Source organism: Cajanus cajan, chromosome 6 (genome assembly GCF_000230855.2).
Source record: "Cajanus cajan strain Asha chromosome 6, NIPB_CcT2T_4, whole genome shotgun sequence".
Classification (NCBI taxonomy): domain Eukaryota; kingdom Viridiplantae; phylum Streptophyta; class Magnoliopsida; order Fabales; family Fabaceae; genus Cajanus; species Cajanus cajan.
In genome coordinates, this window is record NC_138522.1 from 59,643,883 (window position 1) to 59,666,166 (window position 22,284).

Genomic DNA, 22,284 nt, shown 5'->3' on the forward strand with positions numbered 1-22,284 from the left:
TAATTAGTTTCGTATTTGTAAAAGGAACCCAATATAATCAAATAATGTAAGGATTGCAATATTTTTGGAAAAGCAAAACAAAATTATAAAAAAGTAAATAAAAAAAAGCAATGATTTCATAATGGCATTGAATGATTTCATAATGGCATTGACAGCACAAGTAGTCTAAGCGAAAGAAAATGAATCAATATGTAAAATGTATAAAAAATAATATGTATAACTTAATCTTACAAAATTAACTTATAATATAAAAATTAATATTATTTTGATACATATATTATTTTAATAATACAAATAATAGTTGTAGTTCTTAACAATAATTATACTAACAAAACAGTATCCCAAACCATCCAAAATAGAAATAAAATCAACATCTGCAACTAACTCCCTAATGCCAACATTACATCCAACCACTCCACAACAACTTGTACTGCCTGATATTTAACATTAATATTGACACACTCCAACTCCAAACCCACCTTTCACTCCATTTTAGCCATTCTAACATACACAAGTCGATCCACCTTTCTTTCCCTCCTCAAATCTCATACCAACGAGACCTCCAATCCCCAAATTTCCTTGATGCTCCACAAAACACCTAAACAAGCCTTTGGGTTTAGTATCCAATTAGATAAAGAATAATTAAAGTGGCAGAGGGTTGAAACAACATGTACAAGACTTAAGTTCAAATGAACTCTGTTGTTGACATTGTAATTTCTATAAGATCAAAAACACATTTATTCCTAGCTAACCATATTTCCCACATCACTGCATACCACACCATAGACCACCTGCAAACTGTCACCTCCCTACTACTCAAAAGGCCACGAAATTGTAGAAAATGACACATTACCTCATTATGCATATTTGAACAAATTAAAACTCCACCAAAGTAACACTTCACTCCAAATCTTACTCGCTACTTTGCATAAAAAAAAAAAAAAAAAAAGTTGTCTCAAGTCTTCTACTCCCTCACCACAAACCTTGAATTGAATTGCACCTGAACAGTGTTCCTTTCAGCCAGATTTTCCATGGAAGGAATTCTGTTTTGTGCAGCCGTCCACACAAAAAATAATACCTGTGAAGGCACTCCTTTAACCCACATCTTGTGAAGAAAAAAACCTCTTTACTAACCAGTCTATTGCTTATAATTGCCCTATATGCTCGTAATCAAAACATGATATTAAACCGTAATCGCAACTAATTTGCTTATTTCATGCAACACTTTATATAAAATATTTTTAATACAGTACTACTTTACAAAAAAAAAATTACGAAATATTTATTCATATAATATTCTTTTCTAGTTCAATTGCTTATCCCAGAACAGATGGTTAACTATGTAACCCAGCCTTCTTACTGAGTCATCCTCCGGACTAGTTTTAACACATTCAATAAAATTTTATGCCATATTTATATCTATTTCTGTATTTCAAATTTATTGTTTGACATAAAATTATCACGGAGAAGCCTATTCTTTCCAGCAAAATACATGCAAAGGCACCTTGTTATTTGGAAAGAAACCACTAGACTTCTTAATCTCTAGTATGTATAATCACTCATATTCTAAGATGGCCAAGCTCAGAGCTAGTTCTTGACACCTCTCTGTCTTCAGGTTTTAAATCCTCTTTTTCCTTGCTTTTGGATGCCTCTGCCATGGATCTCCTTGGAGGAGCTGAGCAGACTGGAACCACTGATCTGATTCTCACAGCTGGTGCCATAAATAGAGGAGCAGGTGCTCTTATCATGCTAAACCTTTCAGAGGTAGGTATTCCCGGATTTCGTGGGATTCCAGTTCTCAACCTTGAAGCAACAGCCAGAGGTACCTCCCCATGTTGTGGTCTTGAACCCACATATGAAGTAGGGCACATTGTTCTCACAATGGAAGATGATGAAGCAGCTGGTGGTCTAAAACTTCTGTTGGAACTTACTTGTGAATGTGATCTGAGAATAGATGAGCCAATACTGGATGGGTTTTGCAGCTCAGTGTTAACTGGTCTGTGTACAGATCCCATGCTCCAATGAGAATCCCATTCAGATTTCTCACATTGTTCTCCTCCCAGCTCAGCATTTCTACCTCTGCTTCCAGAGCCTTCACCTTGCTTCTGTCTCTCATCCTCTGGAGCTGGTGTTAGGACTCTTGATTCATTGCTAAATGTGCAAACCGGAGTATCTTCTGTTTTTTCTTCTTGTATCTCTCTGATGGTTAGTGTTGACCTGCCAGTATTTAACTCGGGAACAATTTGGTTTGATAAGTAAAATGAAGGGGTTGATGTAGCAATAGAGAATTTTGGTCCTACAGGAACTGATGCTAACTCTCTAGCTGGAAAGTAAAGGCAGTGATCTGGCTGGAACACAGACGGATAAATCTGTGGAGCTGATGGAATAATTGGTTGAATGGTTAGTGCCAATAGACGATTTTGTTGCTGCATAATTTGTTCTTGCTGCCACATCTGATATAGAGCCACCTCCGGTGATAAACTAGAGATTCCACAATGCTGGCATTGCATCGGATACATGTCTGCATTTGACTGGATTGACACCAAAGAAGACGTAGCAGACTTTTGCCATCCATGTTGATTATCACTTTTGGAAAATTTATTTGAAGCAGAGTGTAAACTCGCAAGGACTCGAGCAATGATGACTTGTTCTTGTTCTTCGCCTTTACACTCTGGAGTAAGTGAGGATGAAGTTGAAGATAAACTATCCTCTGAAACTAGAAAGAATTTTAAAAACAAATATAATATAAAGTTAAGACCTGGAAGTATGTTAAAATGAAGATGAAAAAGCCAAATTGAAGTGGCTTAATAGAGAATATTCCATGTGTAGACATCAAGAAAATTTACAGAAGCAAAATGCTCACATTTTCTCAATGCAGACCAAGCAGCCATTGCAGCATTTTTCTGAGCCTGTTTCTTGGTCCTAGCGGGGTCTCCAGTAAAATGCATTTCTGCAATCTCGACTGTACATGAGAAGTTAGGACCATGACCTGGTCCAGAGCGAATGGTTGTATAAACAGGAAGATTCAGTCCAGCTCTATGCGCAGTTTCCTGCAGCAAATTCTTGTATACTCCTGTTTCATCCTGTAAATATCCGAATAAAAAAAGGTGGAATGGAAGGATTTTAATAGAAGTGATGAATATAATTCATCCCACTTCTCATCGTCTAAAAGAAAAGGAGAAAAGAAATGAAGAACACTACAATTAAATGCAATGGAAATTTTTTTTCAGCATTTACTCCTAACACTGGGTATAATTTCATTCTTAATCTGAAATAAATTCATTTATCCTATTTGGTTGTAAAAATTTAAATTTAAGGAATCAAACATCCTCTACATCCTTGGGAGGAAAAACTAGAATACTATAAAAATGATATAAAAAAAAATAGGGAACTATGTATAATTAGCCTTGATATTGGTTGCTTAACATTTTCACCCATAGAGAGGTACAAGATAAGGAGGGCCCCAAGGACACTGGTTAAAAACATCAAATACACCTCATTAAATGCTTCTAATTACCTAAAAAATAATTGCTAAATGATTTTTGCATTTCCAATAGAACAAAATGCTTCATTTTACAAAATCAATTTACTACTTTTGTTTTGTGAGGTCTCTACGTCTACCAGCTTCTTCCTTAACAAAAATCAACATTATAATATTGAATATTTTTATAGGAAGAATTGTTTTTTTTTCCAATAATTGACGAAAACAGTGGGACCATATGATAACTTGTTCCAACATTCAAGATTGAAAACGTGACACATCAAATGACAGTGGATAAGCCATCATGATGCACTAGACAAGTCAACCAAGTAATTATAATTTTGAAGAAAGAAAGAAACATAACTGAGATCTAGGAAAGAGGGATTATGATATTTCCCAACTGCTCACCAGAACTCTTGCAGCCAAAGCTCTAGAGGGACCTCTTTTTGCAAGAGTGTTAAGAGCCACCTCAGCTGCTGCATGTTCAGCCTGTCTAAGAGTAGAGCAGAATGTAGGGCTTTCAAAGGTCTCCCCATTAAAGTTGACAGTTGCTTTAAAGCGTGGAGCATGATCTGGTCCTTCCCGAATACATGAATAGGCTGGCAAATTAAAACAGCTTCTTTGAGCCAATTCTTGCAACCGATTCTTATACATGTCTGCAAACAAATAAAAGGTTTATAAGGAATTCAATATTTTATAATTTAAGGTGGAGGAGAGGGAAGAAGAAAGAAAACTTCTGTTATTCTAACAAACACTTCTGTGTATGAATAATTTACCCCACCACAGTTATTATTCCAGTGGTGTAATGAAAAAATATAATAACAATACTGCAAGAGAAGATGGTGAGAAGTTTATCACATACTAGGGGTGTGTGTAACATAATACTAGTACTATAATATCACCACTACATTTCTCTGCCTCCTTTATTGAATAACAAAAACTCATCAGCATAACATCCTATGCTAAGATCTCTTCATTCTTTAAAGGCAGAAAAAAAAGTCTCTTCAACTGCATGAGCTAGAAAACTTTTAATAATTTAAAAATGGCAGGCAAACAACATCTGTATCATCTCAAATCCTCCAAAATTGCTTACCATTACATCAAAGATCAATCACATTCTTCATCCACGTAACTCCAATCCCCACACTTGATTTTTTTGTGTGCATGTCAACACAAGAAATTCTAACAACACACTCTCTAACACATTTTTCGAACACACTCCCTGCTATTGGTTGAAATTTTTGGGAAATCACAAAAATTTGCAGATCCCACTTCAGTCTCACTTGTGATTTTGTAATTTACAATAAATTAACCAATAATAAAGAGTGTGTTACTAGCCCTTCTTGTGTAAACACACTCTCAGATAGGCAAACCAAGGATTAATCCACAAACTAACAAAAACTAAGGAATGTTTACAACATGACTTAAGAACTGATAGTAATGATTAACTTAACTAAAGAACAAAACAAGCTGTGAACATAAACTAATTGAACTCATTTCTACATAAATTCAATAATACCGACACGACAGGAATTTCATATGTTTTCTGTACATTACAGTAAACTTTTTCACGAAAAATTTACACAGAAACAAGTATAATAGAATCAAAATTTTATCCAAAACCGTTAAAAGAGGGGAAAAAACACTCCAAATAAATGACAAACATAAAAGCAGTCACACAAGGGAAACTCCCGAAATTCCTAACAGTAACTATACAGTAAAATAATGAAACAGAACTATATCACTCAGCATCCACCAAACAACCCAGTGGACTAATATTCACCACGATCAAACTTATTTGCTTCAAATTCATTTAAAAAAATAAAAAAAAAAGACTCAGAAATTGCATTGATAAAACAAAAAGAACGCTGAAAGATACCAAGTTAGAAAGCATGGAACACCGATTCAGACCTTTTCAAGGTAGTGCGAAAGGATCTGAGAGTGGGGAAGCAAAAGTGAAGTTTAATATTGGACAGTGTCTAAATCTGGGGTGATTCATTAGAGAAAAAATTGGGAGAAAGTATGAGATAATAAAAGTAACTATAAAGTTAGATTTATTACCTACAGCGATGTTTTATGCGTGCCCCTTTTCTTCTTAGAGAAACAAAAGAAGGTGTATTTATGGTTATGCTATTCATGATCACAGTGTCGTCGTTTAAAGGTAAAATCAACACTCATCAATACCGACAATAGTACCCTTATCTTTGAGAAATTGGAAACTAAAAGTTATGAGAAAATATTTTAAATGTGTTTTTGTTGTCATTTTTAATATATATTTATCGAAATTTTTATATTTATTAAGTCTTTAAATGGTGTTTTTAAGACACTTACATTAACAGTAGCTTTTAAGAAAAAAAATATTATATCTTCTTTTACTACATTTTATTGATCTTTTTAATATTTTGTAAAGAAGAAAACAAATATATTTATTATCTTAAAAATATAAAATAATATTTATTATTTTCATTTAATAAATAAAAAGTATGATAGAAAATTTAAAAACTTTTTCTTGCAGATACTGTCCACTTTGGGACTAAGCCCTCACGGTTTTATTTTTGGACATCACCCAATAAACCTCTCAATCATTGAAGTATGTTTGTATTATATAAGTTGTTATTTTTTGTTTTATTTTATCGATGTGGGACTTGTTTGTATCCCAACAGCAGATATAGAGTCTTGTTAAAATATTTTCAAAATGAGTATTAATATTTTGTGAAAATTTTGTATGTTTTGCTATGGAGAATTCTCTATTAAATAATAACATTTCAATTCGATTTCGTCTTAAAATTTGCTAAAAGATATTAATCTAAGCTGGACTAATTAAAAATATAATTACATAATTACAATTATACAATCGTGTAAGATATATTATTTCAAAGGAACAACAAATCAACGAAAATAATTAATAATCTGCTATCAATTCTATTGACATTCCCTCAAATTGATGCTTGTAAATTTAGAAGCATTAATTTGCTAATTAGGAAATTATGTTGTTGACGTGTCAAAGATATAATAAGGATGTTAGCTATTTAAACAGATGTTGAGACATGAGGTAGAGTGATAATTCTTCAGTCATAGGTTTCCTTAATTAAATGATAATCGACCTCTATATGCTTCATTCTTTCATAATATACAAGATTTGCTGCAATCTGTATGGTACTGTTATTATCAGCGTGTAATTGAGTAAGTTGTGTTTGTGAATAACCAAGTTCGAAAAAAGTTTCCATAATCAAATAATCTTAGAATATCTTTCGGACATAGACCAATATTCAACTCTGATACCATGTAAAACTTAGAGAAATTGAAATAAAAATTTTGTTTGTAAAAATTTTGTATGTTTTCCTCTAGATAATTCTCTATTAAATAATAAGATTCATCTAGACTAATTAATAATATAATTACATAATTACAACTATACAATCATGTAAGATATGTTATTTTAAAGGGTCAGTAAATTAACAAAAATAATATCAAATAATCAATAATTAATTTTATTGACAACGATATCACTATAAAAGATAAAGAATAATAAGAGAACTTGCGAATTTTGAAAATTCAACCTCTTTAAAAATAATTTTAATTTTCTTGCTTAATATAGATAATAAAAATATACCACGAAATTATCTATAAATTTTAATTAATTTATTTATTTGTAATAAGCACTCTAACATAACATCTAAGTATAGAGTATAATAAGAGGAGAATCAATCAATAATAATAGTTTATTAAGTGAGAGTCTCACAACTTGAATATCATATTAAAAATTTCTTATGCTGCTAGTGCTCCATGCGAGAATCTTGACAAGGTATTTAAATTCTTTAAAACGTTACGTTAAATACAAGCAGCAACTGTATTTCTCTCAGCAGAAGGTAATCATGTTAAGTGATTAGAATTTTATGGAATTAAGACAAACAAACGTTACGTTCAACTTTTACAGGAACAATCAATTTGAAAAAAGCTTTCCATGTTACATGCAAAATTTATCCGTACACTACATTAATCATTGTCACTTTGTAAGATTGTAGTAATTGATTATTACTTTAGCACCCCTCTTACATATATCAAGCCACTAATAATGTCTTTGGTTTTGCAGTGTAGTGAAAGAAAAAACAATTATCTTTTTATACCGAAGGCACCATAACTCTTTATAGCTTCAAGAATAAGATTTCTACAGTAAAAGATTTAGTTCAATGGTTCACGCCAAACCAAACATACACTACATTTGTAAGGGGTAACAGATAAGGTTTTAAAATTAATGTAAAGTACAGTTTTATATTTTTTCTCTTACAGGAAGCCCATCAAAAACATAGTTGTCGGAGAAAGAACATGAATATATATATAATTATATATATATAGGTAGCATATTAAGTGAGAGAGAATTTATTATGAGAGATGACAGGGTTAAAATATAATTTTTAGATTAATTTTCTCTCACTTGATTAAATCTCAAATTTTCTCTCACTTGATTAATCTAAGGGTTATATTTTAACTCTCTCATCTCTCATAATAAATTCCCTCTCACTTGATATGCTCCCTCTATATATATATATATATGAGGAGGGTTATAATATAACCAGTATAACTTTTACTAAGTATTACATCGCTCAATAACTTTATATTAAATGTGAATTTTGTAAATCTAACTGTTAGATTGAAAATTATTTACTCTTAGATCATATATACAAAATTTAAATTAATCCAAGATAATTTGATACTTTATTCTTATAAAACAAAATTGACGTAATATATTCATTTCAAAATATATTAAAATATGAACATTTTGATTACCTTTAAGTTGTTCAATTTTAACAAAATTTAATATGCATATATAAAATGTTATGAACTTTCAATTTAACGGTTAAATTTATAAAATTCACAATTAATATAAAGTTATTGAATGGTGTAATACTTAGTAAAAGTTAAACCGGTGTTATTATAACTATTCTCTCTCTCTCTCTCTCTCTCTCTCTCTCTCTCTATATATATATATATATATATATATATATATATATATATATATATATTATATTACATCCATATACTAATTCCATTCATTTAATATACCTATCTTTGCTATTATTGAGATAAGAGATACCGACCCGCTCTTTATTATTATCAAGTTATTTGATTTATATACATTTTTTGATATATATATATATATATATATATATATATATATATATATATATATATTGCCTTTTTTTTATATATAGAAAAACATCAGTACATTACTAATGGAGCTTCCTGTTGGGAAACATGTTTGAGACACTTCCTGAAGTTGGGAACAGGTCATGCATCCATCACATTGGAACCATGTATGTAGCATGATAAGAGGGCCATTTTTTTTTATTTAGTGAAAACAAGTTAATATCTCTTACTTCATAATGAAAATAATTTGAAAATTAACAACAGAATTTAAGATACTAAAATTTAAATAACAACCTTATACTATAATAATATTTTAAAAAAATTAATTAAAATATATTCACAATGTAAAATTTACTTTTACAGTGTCTATCAAACTTAAGTTGTCATACCATTGAAAATCATTCACTTTTTGCGATAATCAGTTTTTTTTTTTTTTTTTTTTTGTGTAGACAACATTTATTCTCTACTTGAGACAATTCTTTTCGAGTAGAAAAAGACCAATATAGACAATAAAACTCTCATTTTGACTATTTAATACAAACTCTTATTTCAACTATTTAATATAACTGCATTTAAATTGTCAATAATTGGTTGATAATGTAAAATAAATAAATAAAGTGGAGGATGTAATCCATATGGCCATATTAAATGTAGGTCTGTGTTCAGAACCAGGGTCCAACAAGAAGCAAATTGAGAATGGTGTTGTGACACATTTGAACATTACAGGGGTTAGTGAAAACATTTGTGATCCAGGGTTGCAAGCTTTCTGTGATGTTTTTCTACTTAAGAAATATTTTTTATAAAAAGCATTGAATCAGGGGAATCTGACATCTGAGGGATTAGTGAAATCAACGCTTCCTTCCAATGGGCATGTATCCAGAAAAGAAAACATGGATGAAAAATTGAAAATGACCATTGAGAAATAGTAACCAAATGATATATACTCAAGTTGATTTTGGAAGCCATTTTGCCTCGCTTGTGTTTGCACCCTCTTTGGTACATCTGTCTAAAAATAGTTATGATTACATAAAAATGATATATACTAAATTTGATGATCATGTACATGTATCTGTTTAAAAATAATTTATGATTACATAAAAATCAGTATTATTTATCAACATTTTTCAGGGCTTAAATGATGGGCTTGGATCAGTTTCAGGAGGATAGAATATCTGATATATTTTCCTATCGACGATATTCCTGTATGGATCCTCCTCCCTCTTTTTGAGCAAGTAATGTAAATTGCTTTCAACTTCTGACTTAATCTGCAGGTACATTTTGTTGGCAATTTCTCTGTCTTTCAGCATCTTATCCATGCCTTTTGTTCTTACAGGCTTCCCAAATAGATAGTAAAATCGACCTGGTATTTTGGGTAGAAGCACCGGAAAAGAGAGATTTTGGTTTGCTACCTCACCACTTGTTTCATCTCTGGATATCAACAAAGTACAAACACACAAGTGGCTTGGGAATTAGAAGTCCATAGTTTGGATAAGCTATATGGGCCTATATCTTATTCATTAGTTTGTTTTAATGAACGAGTCACGCAATATGTAATAAACACTAGAATAAAATATACAACAATTCTTAAGATTTGTGAAGTTGTACTGACAGTCCTTATATTTTAAGGTTACACTTTACAATAACCTCCCTCACAGAAGATCACAGTGTAATATTTTTTAAATAATTAAGAAAATTAATGTAATGTCTAATAAGCGTAATGTTTTTCAAACAGGATTTATGTAATAGTAGAGAAAATCAGAAGGGTTTTTGCAATTTCAGGAAACTTCATGAGATTTCAGTATAATTTACTCTAAACATTATTGAGAAGGTGAATAATTACCTAAAATTAACTGAGTCACGATTCATATTTCTGATGTGATCGTTAACTATGGGGATCTTCATTAAGTCATTGTAGTCAAGAACGAACTGTAAAAATCAAGCAGGAAAGTCCAGTCAAAAGGCAAGTACAATTAATCAATGAAAAATGAGCAGCTATTTTCTTCTCATTCCTCTCTCCACCCCAGCTATTTTCATTATTCAACTTAAAGTTAACATTTAAAATGAGCATTCCCAACAGATTAAAAAAAAATCTCAGTAGAAAAGTATATACCTCCTATTTACTATGCCACTAACTCCACTTATAAATTGAATGTTATCGGCTGAAAATCAAGCACATTATATTTTAATTTTATACTCACGAAGAGATTAAAATTACTATAGCAAGGACTTTCATGTTTTATCTATTAAATGATATATCACTTGACTCAAGCAGAATGGATAGTCTATAACTGTAAATTATTATGGTTAAAAAAGTAAAGACCAGTACCCAAAAAAAAAAAAAAATACCGTTAGAGAAAGAAGAAACCTACATCAGCTATATCATCTTCGCCTACAGCTCCGAATGGCACAATTGTAGCACCAAATCGTGCTGCCATTCTCACAAATTCTGGATGATCAGGCCAAATCAACTTGTATTCTTCCCCCTAGCAATTATCAAGCAAGGTCAGCGTTATAGCAGAAAATAGAACCATCAGCACATAACAACCAGAGCTGATACCAGACCTTGACAAGCAAGATAAATCAACATAAACGAAAAAAGTAGTGCAAAGTTGAGGTGCATTCTGGACTTATTTTCAAATAGTGGCAGAGAAAAAAAAAAGTATTAAAACGGGTGTGTTGGTAGAAGCCTGTAATCTCTATTAAATGTTTTATGCATGGCATGGTTGTTCCTGAAAAATGAAATGAAACTTAATTTCTATTTTGCATCTTAACTTACTTACCAATTTCCCTTTCTCGCACTGGTCTTATAATCTACATACAAAGAACTGGATATAAATTTTGATGATAGGGTGTTGTACGAGATAACTTAGCTTTTACAACAAACCTAAAATTTAGGATATCTAATCAATAAAGATCTTACCCAACAAGTTTTATATTTAAATATCTATTACCACAAAAATGTGTAAAATATAATATTAGGACATGAAAATTGATGGGTTGTTTTGTAGAGATATATTTTTCAAGGAGTATGATATGTTATTGTGCATTGGAAATTCACACATGTTTATACATTAGTATGATATCATCCATTTTAGGCTTATACTCTTAAAATTTTGTTTTTAATTATCACCCAAAAGGTCTAAAGCCAATGGAGACAGTGTGATTTATAAATCCATATTTCTCTCTCTTTTCTAACGATGTGAGATTTTATTTATATCCTAACGAAAACATCAATTTTATGTTTTAAAAATGTGAGCATAAAATAACTGAATCATAAATACTGCACAAGAAAACCTGAGTCTTTCTTTTTGTTGTTAGATAAGAAGCCTAGATGAAACAATAAATCTTGATGTACCTTATAATGGAGAGCCTCACGCGCACCACCGGGATATAGGAGAACATGTGATTTTGTTGAAAGTAATCTAAAAAGATTGCTTGCTGAAACAGGCACCCCACCAAATATCTTCACCCAATCAAACATAGAAAACTCAGAAGACATACTCTCCACTTTAGGCATAAACAGCTCAGGATGGGCTATTCCACGAAGCGCAATACCCTTCTCACTTAAAAATTCGTCTATAAGTGAGATAAGCTCTAACCCCAAGAGCATGTGATAACCAACATATAAGACAGGACCTTCATCTGGAACACCAGAGAGACCTTTCACAATTTTTCCATCCTCCAAGGTTGAGAAAAATACAGATCCAGTAACAGAACGAAATGATCTGCCATCCACATCAGTAGCATATCAGCTTGAACCTATATTCCCAATTGTAGGGGAACAAGTGCTAATATTAAACTGATAAAAAAAATATTGAAATAAGCCGGATATAAATTGCAGGCTTCATTCAATGACGCAATCACATATCTTAAGAATGAAGAAAATTTAACTAAAGAAGTCTTCACTTCCAATAATAAGGATTCTATATCGGTAGAAAACATAAATTAAAGATATAATTCTTTTTAAATTAAGGAATAAATCATGGAAATAAATTATTTGAATCAAGACACATAATCTACATGTCAATCAATTCAATATGGTGTGTCAAAATTCAAATTGACTAAATTTAAGTGAAAGTATTCGAGCAAAAAAATAAAAAATAAATAAAAAAAGAGAGATAACTTGATGCAGGAAAAACTATGTGCCTTACAAAGGGAGTAGATCCTCAAAGTCCTTTCATTCAAGAGTGATAGATAACAAAAGGCACATTGACTGGCACAATGGTGGGATGCTTGTGTCCTCTTTCAAGAGGCAGGCTCCAACTTCAAACCCCACTAACGTGAACTTTGAAGTTTATAATTGAGAAAAAGGCATGACAACTGGTTCAAAAAGGATCTGTTCTTGTTTTTGTGAAAATGCTAAGAGTATAAATCTCACCCCTACCCCCTCCCCTACCCATCAATGCAACAATGACATTAACTAGCAGATTTCTAACGAGAAGAACAATACGCAATGAGCTTAATATTGCCAAATCAAATTACCCAACAACTTGATCCATTGCATATCTATATTCTGTCATACTGGGAGGAATGAAATCCCTGACCAAATCATGCATTCTTGAATGACGATACATGCAAGTTCCCTTGATGATTGTCAGCAGACCAATACCATCTTCCTGCACTACCACATAAAATACAATTAATCAACTAAGATAGAACTGAGTTGTTATCACTGAAAACGGCAACTAATATTGTTAAACTTGAAACAGCAATATAACATGGCTAGTGAGTTTATCCCATAATGCAAAGGGCCATGGCAAAAGTTATGGAGAAAGTAATAGCAACAAATAAAATACAATTAATCAACGAAGATAGAGTTGAGTTGTTATCACTGAAAACGACAACTAATATTGTTAAACTTAAAACGACAATATAACATGGTGAGTAAGTTCATCCCATAATGCAAAGGACCATGGAAAAAGTTATGCAGAAACTCAGAAAGTAATAACAAAAAATAAAATACACATCCTTTTGTTTGCCTACCGGGCCATGGATGAGTATCAAAATTAAAATTGTTCTTTATAGTATTTGTCATAATAAGATTCTTTTCTTATTTTACCTGAAAGTAATAAAAAGATAATTTCATAAAATATTGAAGAAAAAAAATTCACAATATAAGTTAAACTTACAATTTCAAAAGCATATAAGAAGGAAAAAAAAAAAAAAAGGCTTTAAAAAAGCCATTAAAGTGCATACTATAAAGAGAAAAGCCTCAATATGGTGCTTCAAAGTTACATGCATCCCCCATGTTGGAACCCGAAAGGAAAATTCCCAACATTAGTCAACAGATGGTTTGGACCTCCGTTTGAAAAATCTCATCAACTTCAGATTGTTCGAAGACTGAATTAATCCTCTGTCCAATGGTTTTGAAAATGGTTTGAAGGAGTTGCCACTAATATTTTACATAAAACATTGAAAAAAGAAAATTGTTTTCCCAAATTCGACTTTGGCCTTCACAGCCAGAGTGAGGTTCAGGAGTCGGTTATGTGTGGAGAAGGTGTTAGGCACCCCATAGCACCTGATCTTGGTACCCTATGACAATTCCAGCATTATAACAATGCAATTAAGCTTTTAGCCCTTTATTTATTAAACATACATGGCTATTTATTTCTACATTATTCCTAATCTACTATATATTGCCTTATTGTCTACATGATGACTAGCCTAAGCATACAAACAATAAATAAGGAGAAAGAGATTGAAACCTCTGAAGGAAGTTTTATATTTCTCATCTCGTAAAACCGTACAGGGGCACTTTTTGGCAACCTCCTCGCGCTACAAGAACCTCTCTAGCGCTTAAGAAAAACTTTTAATTGGGAACTCCGAAACCTCTGCCAAAAGGACTAGAGATCTCTTAAGCAGGCATTGGAATGAGTTTTTTACTCAGAGTGTCCTGAAAAGAGTCAGGGGGAGAGAGAATGAGGTGTGTGAAGTGTGGAGCCCATGACACGCATTTATAGGCACCTGGGAAGGGGAATGGCTGTTCCCAATTTTGGAACGGTCGTTCCACGCCTGGAAAATGCACTCCCTTATGCAAGCAAGAATGGTCGTTCCAGGCCAAGCAAACTGTAAAGAGGGAATGTCCTATGTTCCGTTTTGGTGCAGAAGAGCTTAGATCAAGGTTTTTGACCCTTTTGGTGCAGAAGAGCTTCCTGGATGTCCTGTATTCCGTTTTGGCTTACTTCTGTGTCTTCCTCGGCTTCAGGAGGTTGCTTCTCTCGTCTTAGAAGCTTCTTGACCCTTGCAGATAAACCTCGAAGAAAACCTGGTGTCTACACCCCACATTAGTCCTCCAGAAATTTTGTTCACCAAATTGGTGCCTCAAAAAAAAAATCATTACTACTTTAGTCCTCCCAAGATTGTGTCATCAAATTAACCCTTCAAAGATTTAATGTCACCAAATTAGCCCCTTAAAAATTCTTTATGTCACCATTTCAGTCCTTATGTCCTTCATAACGACTAAAATGGTGATAAATTAAATCTTTAAGGGATTAATTTAGTGACAAAATCTTTAGGGGACTAATAAATTAAATGTTAAAGTGACTAATTTGGTGACCAGAATTTTTTAATGACTAATGTAGTGAATCATGTAACTTTTGAAGGACCAAATTGAAGATTTTATCTATTATAAAAGTTAAGAGTGTACATGTAAAATTTAAATATGTTGAAAAAACTACACAGATTTAGATCCTCTAAAATGAGCAAATTTTCTAATAAGCTACCAGAGCTACAGTAGTTTTGTCATGTTCTTACTAGAACATGTAGTATTCTCATACTGCAAAACAACTTCTAAATGTGGTGCACAACCACACGTAACTAGTGTAATATGATGTAATGCAATGGTCTTACTTAACTAATGGGTCATCAAGTGAGAGCATTATCTTGTTATAAAAGGTGGAAGAAACTAATCTTCTCCATACAATCTTAAATAGATGGTCAATTTACAAGTTACTTGTTAACTTGAAGATATCCCACGACTTTATTGATATGATGATAGTTGCAAATAGTCTCACGTGACACACCCCTTGTGTAGGGTTATGAAGTGAGAGCATTATCTAATTATAAAAGGTGGAAGGGACTAATCTTGATCATTCAATCTCGAATGGATGTCAAAATTGTAAGTTACAAACATGTTGGCTTGAAAATATCCCACAACTTTATTGATGATAGTTGCAAGTATATATATTCATTTCACGTACCAGGAGAAGGGTGTGTCCACTGTCCTTAAAGTTACGAACTTTGCAGTTTTGCAGTAATCCTGCGAGTCTTCGAGCTTCATTCTCGCTGGGAAGCATGTTATCCTTACCACTAGAATGGAAACTTTGTCAATCTCAATTCTCAACACCCAATTGAGAATATTAACTAGAAAATAACCTATACATTTTAACTATATGAACACGAGAGTGTCAAAATTGGAGTGAGAAAATGCCAAAGTCATACACAACATTATCGACAAGTACGAGCCTAAGTTAAAAAACAGTAAGTTTAAGTTAAAATAAAAGCTCTCGTGTATCATTTGACCATGTCAAATATATATGAGTGTCTGTGTGTGGGGGCGTTGTGTGTATCAAGACCATACATAAAGGCCTGAAAAAACTGGGCTAAATTGGGCTTAAAATAAAAAAGAAAAGAGACTGAAAATAAACTGGGCCTATTTAGCTCGACCCTCTTAGCCACTTTTCTTTTTTGTATATTTATATAACTGAGAATTTTAGATATTAAACATGTTTAAAACTATTATTTTTATTTATTTTTATGGTTGATTTGGCCTGCTGCCCTGTATAAGGTTAGGCCGGGCCATTAAACTCTCAGACAAGAAAAATTCGGGCTAGCTCAGCCCAGCTTGTTTTCACATTCTAGCCCAATTTACCAACTCTACTCTTTCCATTAGGTGGGGTTGGCTACATGGATCAAACAAAGCCATAATATTCTGTATTGCAAGTACAAATTAGATTTGTGAGGTAATTAAAAGAACCTTTTGGAAGTATGATGAAAAACAAAATTGTACACACAATATTATCATTAGAGGCGTCAAGTCTAGAGATAGTAAAAACCTAGCAAGCACAAGTACTTCAGCTCTAACAGCATGAAGACGTGAATTAGCATATGCAGCAGCTGATTTGAGAAGTTTCAGCTTCCAAAGAAGAGTATCCCTTGGTATAATATTAGCCAGCTCCTGACAATAGATAATACAGTATAATTCATATTAGCTTAACATAATCCCATATTATATGAACTTTAAGAATTTGTCAAGAAAATAAAACAAGGAAAAGGGATTGAGGAAAAAGACAGATACTACTAAAATCTAGAAAATAAGATGGCTACTCGTACAATTGTAAGGATTACCAACAAGGTGAAAGAAAAAATTTCATAATTGAGTGTGTTACCAAAATTTTTAGGAGCCAAGTCCAAGCCAAAAGCTTGTAACTTTTGTCAATTAACTAGAATTAAATACAATATAGCCATGAATATTGAGAAAAAGAACACACACAGAGGCCAAAGGATAGAATATCAAAAGCTTCTTACAGGAAGACACGGCAGCAATGCAGTAAGGTTGTATGACAATTGTTCAAATTTTTTGGCAGGAGGAAGCCTATTTCCGACATTGACTGATGCCATCTTCACTGGATCACCTGATGTCATTAAATTATACAACAATGTATACGAATTAATAAGAGATAAGATAAAGATCAGCAAGTTTATGATGATACTGATATCAAAATATCCTGTTGAGCACTCATTCTGTTGTACCAGAACTTGGGGATTAGGTCTTTTTGTTCTCCATTTTGGTTGTTATCCGCCTAGCAATGTGCTACATTAGTGTATATATCATCACATGTACTCGGATATCTTGAGTTGTTGAATAAAATTCAATCCCTCACATTCTATGAAATTCCTTTTTTAATAGATGTACTTATTTCTTTGGCATAATCCACAAGATATAGAATAAGAAAGAATTTGCAAATGAATTATATCTTCATGAAAATGCAAATATAACAGCTACAATATTAAGAAAGAAGATTATTTACCCATAATAAAACTAAGAAGAAAGGGAACAGCAACATGCAGTTCATCAGGCAAAGATTCCACAATAGGAAACAAAGGTTGCAACTGAGATTGGCCAAACGATGTAGCTACGATTGAAAAGTATATTGTCAGATTTTAGTTGAAAATTGACAAAACATCACCAACTAAATACATTAACAAATTTGACAAACAAGAATACAGCATTAACAGACTCACCTGGATTGGCTAATATCAGTACTAGGTCAACTGTTGGATTTCGAGCAGCAACAGCAAGTGCTAGACATCCACCAAAAGAATCACCAACCAGATAGATTGGTTTATTTGGAGACAAAGCATATTCAAACTTAACAGCTTCTTCAACAAGTTTCACCAAGCCTTTGAAAATAAAAAATAAAAAAAAGGAAAACAATCAGTTTAAGACTAGATAATGGCACCAAACAGTTATCACTAGCAGATTGGAATTGATTCAGTTATAAAATTTTAGAGTCAAGAGCATGTTAAGGTTTTCTTAATTTTTTGGGAAAAACCCGTCTTTCAGAGTCCTTTTAAGAAGATTTTGATTATAGACTACTTTAAACACAAAAGAAGCTGATCTAAGCATGCACCGAATGGTCTGCCAATATATTCGACAACAATTGTTCTGAAGAGCTAAGCCAATCAGATATGGACGAATACCGGATATATTAGAATAGAAGCCTATATTATCTTCCAATTATTATACACTAATCTAACAAGAAATTTGAAATCCAAATTCATAAATAATTTTCTATAGAACCTGTTGGTTCCTGACATACAAAAATGCATTGCAAGTGAAATCATTTTGCATTCTGAGACAAATCAGATGCCAAATGAAGATTATTTGAAGTTTGTGGATTGTGCAAGGCATGCTATATACAGCTTACATAAAATGCATAACGTCAATGGTTGATTATTTTTTCTAATATTTTTTAAGATTACTTGCAGATAGCAGGAATCTGAATGATTACTTAGCCATTTGTTAATCAATCATGGTTTTGATTTAGAATTAATTAAGATAGAAAATCTAAGAGTCAGTACAAAGTTATCAAGAATTTCACAGTTCAATCTGTTCTAGAGCATAGAAAGTGTTTTGGATAGAGGGGGTGGGAGGAGAAGGAGGAAGAAGAAATCCCTCCAATGAGAAGGAATTTCTCAAATATTAAAAGCATGCAATAATTGAGAAAAAGCACTGTTGATTACTCCCCAATAAATATTTCAATGCACAAAAACATTGATTCACAATAATTTCTTTCCTGTCACAAACAAAGTTCCTACTTGCTAGGAACAGTTACAAGTTACTATCATTAAAATGCATCAACAGCAACACAGAAGAACTTTCAAAACATTTACTTGCAATATTTTCTTTCCTTTCCTGTCAGACAAAGTTCCTACTTGCTAGGAACAGTTACAAGCTACTATTATTTAATTGCATCAACAGCAACACAGAAGAATTTTCAAAAGTTAACAAAAGCATACATTAAAAGGAAAACCTTCAAATGGTGTTCGATCATGAACCGGAATATGCAAGCATCGAACTTCAAAAGCCCTGTATTGCAAAAGGTAAAGATGAAAAGAGAAAGCAAAGTAAAATTGTATGAGCCTACACAAAATAATTTTTCTAAACAATGCAACTAGCATATTTCATAAACAAGCTTAAGTATTTCCATTAACCTTCAACTAGAACTGTCAATGCCAAAAATACTCAGGCCATTGTAAAACTGACTAATGTGGCTCAGACACACAATTTTAAAATCCTGATTCTAATCTTGCAGACCTAACATGTGCTAAAAAAAATAACATTTTATGCAAAAAAAAAAAAATACTAGCTATTCAAGTACAAAAAATACAACATACTTCCCAAGAGCTTGATGGTGCAAAGTGAGACCCAATCCGGTGCCATCCATCCCTGCACGAGTTAAGGAATTCCAGCATGTTTAATTTTAACATTAAATATAATAACATCAAAAGTTAATACACAATTTCAATTTGGTGCCTAAAAGTAGCAACTTGAGCTCTTTATCTACACAAATCAGCCTTTGACTTTGAGGATGAAATTGTTTTCAAGCACACGTTTGGTTTTTAGTTGGAAGACCCCTAAAGTACTTTCATAAACTAAAATTGAAAAAACCCGTATTTAATTTTCATTTGAATCTGATTGTAAACTGGATTTTAACTCAAATTTTCCTTGAAACTCAGTTTGAAACGGAAGGAAAGGGAGGGTTACTTTTGCAAGCTCTGTTTAAAAAATAAAGTTCATTCAGACTTAATTTGCTAACTTTAATCCAAACATGCACTAAATACTCATTCACACACTCTTGCGGACAAATTTACATAATAGACCTGCAGCCTGCAGGGACCAAAGTAACACAAGTTGCAATGCCCAACCCAATTAATTGTTTACGAATAAACCATCGATTTCATCCTTAAACTATTATCCTTTCTCCTAAACAGTTCTTAAAGAGGGGGAAAAAAACTATATAAGTAATTCCTCCTGTATTACAATAAATCATGCTAAATAGTCCTCAAAGTATGGAAAACCCTTTAAATTAGTCCCTAAATATTTTAAAATATATCAACTCAAAGACCATGCAATGCTTGAGGGACACCTTGCATGTTGCGTAGTTTTATTACTTTAGGGACCAATTAAAAGCGAGAGTAATACTTTAGGCACCAACTTGATGGTTTATTCAATTGTTCAACATAAAATAACAATCAACCTCACACACATACACACGCTTGGCCAGCCAAAGACAGATTAGTATAAAGCACGACTCCATGCAAGGTCAGAGTCAGTTACCAACTTTTTTGAGAATTTCTAGTGAAATTAGAGATGTTCTACTCATTCTGGCTTAAATCCGCATGGGAAGGATATAAAACAAAGAAGGAGGTTAGATCCTAGGTCCTAGGTAGTTGGAACACAGGGAAGTTGTGCCACACTTGTGGACCATTTCCATGGATAATAATAAAAAAAACAAACACACACACACATGACAGATTCTCTTACTCTCTTCGTTTTTTATTCATAGTCAGTTTTGTCAGAATTTGTCATTTTTTTCATTATTATTTTACTAAAATCGATAACTTATTAATTTTTTTTTCTTTTTTTTATCCTTGATAATTAATGTGTGTTTACTGAATAATGTGTCTATTTATTTCTAATATCTACCTATTTTTTCTCTAATTACTTATGTAAAGTTAATGTTACATTTAAAAGGATAATATATTTTAAATAAAATACTTATAAAAAAATAAAGGATAAAATAGAAAAACAAGTAATAAATATTTTTAAAAATTAAAATTTCAATCATTTTCTTAATTCTTGTGCAAAACTAAAAAGTAGAGGGAGTAATTCAAATCTACACAACAAATGAATGCGAGTGTTGATTACCAGGCAAGAACAGAAGAGTGGGAGAATCCTTGAAAGGAGGCCCACATTCGACGGGGCAAAACCACCTCGGTGGGCCCCCATCGGATAAACACATGTCCTTAGCAGCAACAAAGTAATCCTGCACGCTCCTTCTCCCATATCCATCATCCCAAAGAGGTGCCAAACGTTGTTTCTTCTCTTCAACGCGCAACAACCGCACCTTCGCCTCCTCCTTCACCAACACGGAGGCTCCGCTCACCGCTGCCACCGTGGAGGCTCCACCGTCCAGGGTCGCCCGCACTGCGAAGCGGGCACCGACGGGTGAGGCTAGAAAAGCCGTGACGGAGGCCATGGAAGAGAGGTTGAAGTTGAAGTGAAGAAGACTCGGAGAAGTTACAGAGTCACGGAACACACGCTGTCCTTGTTTGCATGTGGCTGTGTGAGAATCACATGTTTTGTGTGCACTGCAGCGTTGAAGCGAAAATGAAGCCAAACACGCGAATGGAAGGATCACAATTATTCTTCTCAAAACACCATCTTTAATATTATATTTTCCACCCTTAAATATAATTTTTTATCTACCTTATCTTCTTTCAACTAACTTTTAATTCTTATAAAATAAAGTAGTCATTTTTTTAATCCTTTGTTTGTCGTAGGTTTTTTTTTTTTACTATTTAAGTCATTTAATATTTGACACATTATCTAAAATAATCAACAACAACAAAAAGTCACAACAGGAACTAAAATTTTAAAAAATTCAAAAAGTTAAGAAAAAAAAAAACAGGTATATTTCATGAACCAAAAAGATATTTAAGCGGAATTTTAAAATAATGAGTCTTTTCAATTTTACCACATTTTTAATATTAATAAATATTTATTATATTGAATAAACAATTAAAGTTATTAATCATATATATTAAATATTTCCCAAGATAAAAAATGTTTATAAAAATGTGGACTATGTCAAATATAAAACTATTTAATGTTTTATTTTTAAAAAAAAAGTTGATAAAATACATTGAATATTTATTATTTAGAGGTTTTTTTTTTATGCACCCAATAATATTCTCAGAAGAAGACAAGAAATTAATAATTTTAAAACGTAAAGATTGTGGAAATCCTATTTTTTTTTTTTAAATGAAAGGTTGAGAATAGAAGCTGTAACTAATTTTGCTACTTGTTGCTTAACAAAGTAGGGTACCAATCTGACTTTTGCGTTTATGGAGAAAACCTAAATTGAGAG

The 22,284-nt window shown here is 32.4% G+C and overlaps 2 protein-coding genes across 5 annotated transcripts; both read right to left on the reverse strand.

The window, feature by feature from the left end:
* Positions 1-1,390: 1,390 nt before the first annotated feature.
* LOC109795722 (uncharacterized) lies at positions 1,391-5,696 on the reverse strand. 4 transcript variants are annotated; one of them, XM_020355239.3, is made up of 4 exons: positions 5,543-5,696; positions 3,890-4,137; positions 2,864-3,083; positions 1,391-2,716 (listed from the first exon to the last, which is right to left on the reverse strand). In XM_020355239.3, the coding sequence occupies exons 2-4, from the start codon at positions 4,133-4,135 to the stop codon at positions 1,560-1,562; spliced, it is 1,623 nt and encodes a 540-aa protein (XP_020210828.1). In that variant the 5' UTR covers positions 4,136-4,137; positions 5,543-5,696; the 3' UTR covers positions 1,391-1,559. The 4 variants fall into 4 exon arrangements, with proteins under 4 accessions (XP_020210828.1, XP_020210827.1, XP_029126960.1 ...); XM_020355238.2 differs by lacking the exon at positions 5,543-5,696 and adding an exon at positions 5,393-5,536; XM_029271127.2 differs by lacking the exon at positions 5,543-5,696 and adding an exon at positions 5,361-5,522.
* A 3,848-nt stretch (positions 5,697-9,544) lies between these two features.
* Positions 9,545-21,612, reverse strand: PES1 (Esterase/lipase/thioesterase family protein). The gene is made up of 13 exons (XM_020356728.3): positions 21,063-21,612; positions 19,529-19,580; positions 19,165-19,220; positions 17,873-18,031; positions 17,659-17,763; positions 17,156-17,262; positions 16,684-16,805; positions 15,829-15,937; positions 13,112-13,245; positions 11,985-12,354; positions 10,999-11,112; positions 10,470-10,555; positions 9,545-10,057 (listed from the first exon to the last, which is right to left on the reverse strand). The coding sequence occupies exons 1-13, from the start codon at positions 21,391-21,393 to the stop codon at positions 9,754-9,756; spliced, it is 2,049 nt and encodes a 682-aa protein (XP_020212317.1). The 5' UTR covers positions 21,394-21,612; the 3' UTR covers positions 9,545-9,753.
* Between the last annotated feature and the right edge of the window lie 672 nt (positions 21,613-22,284).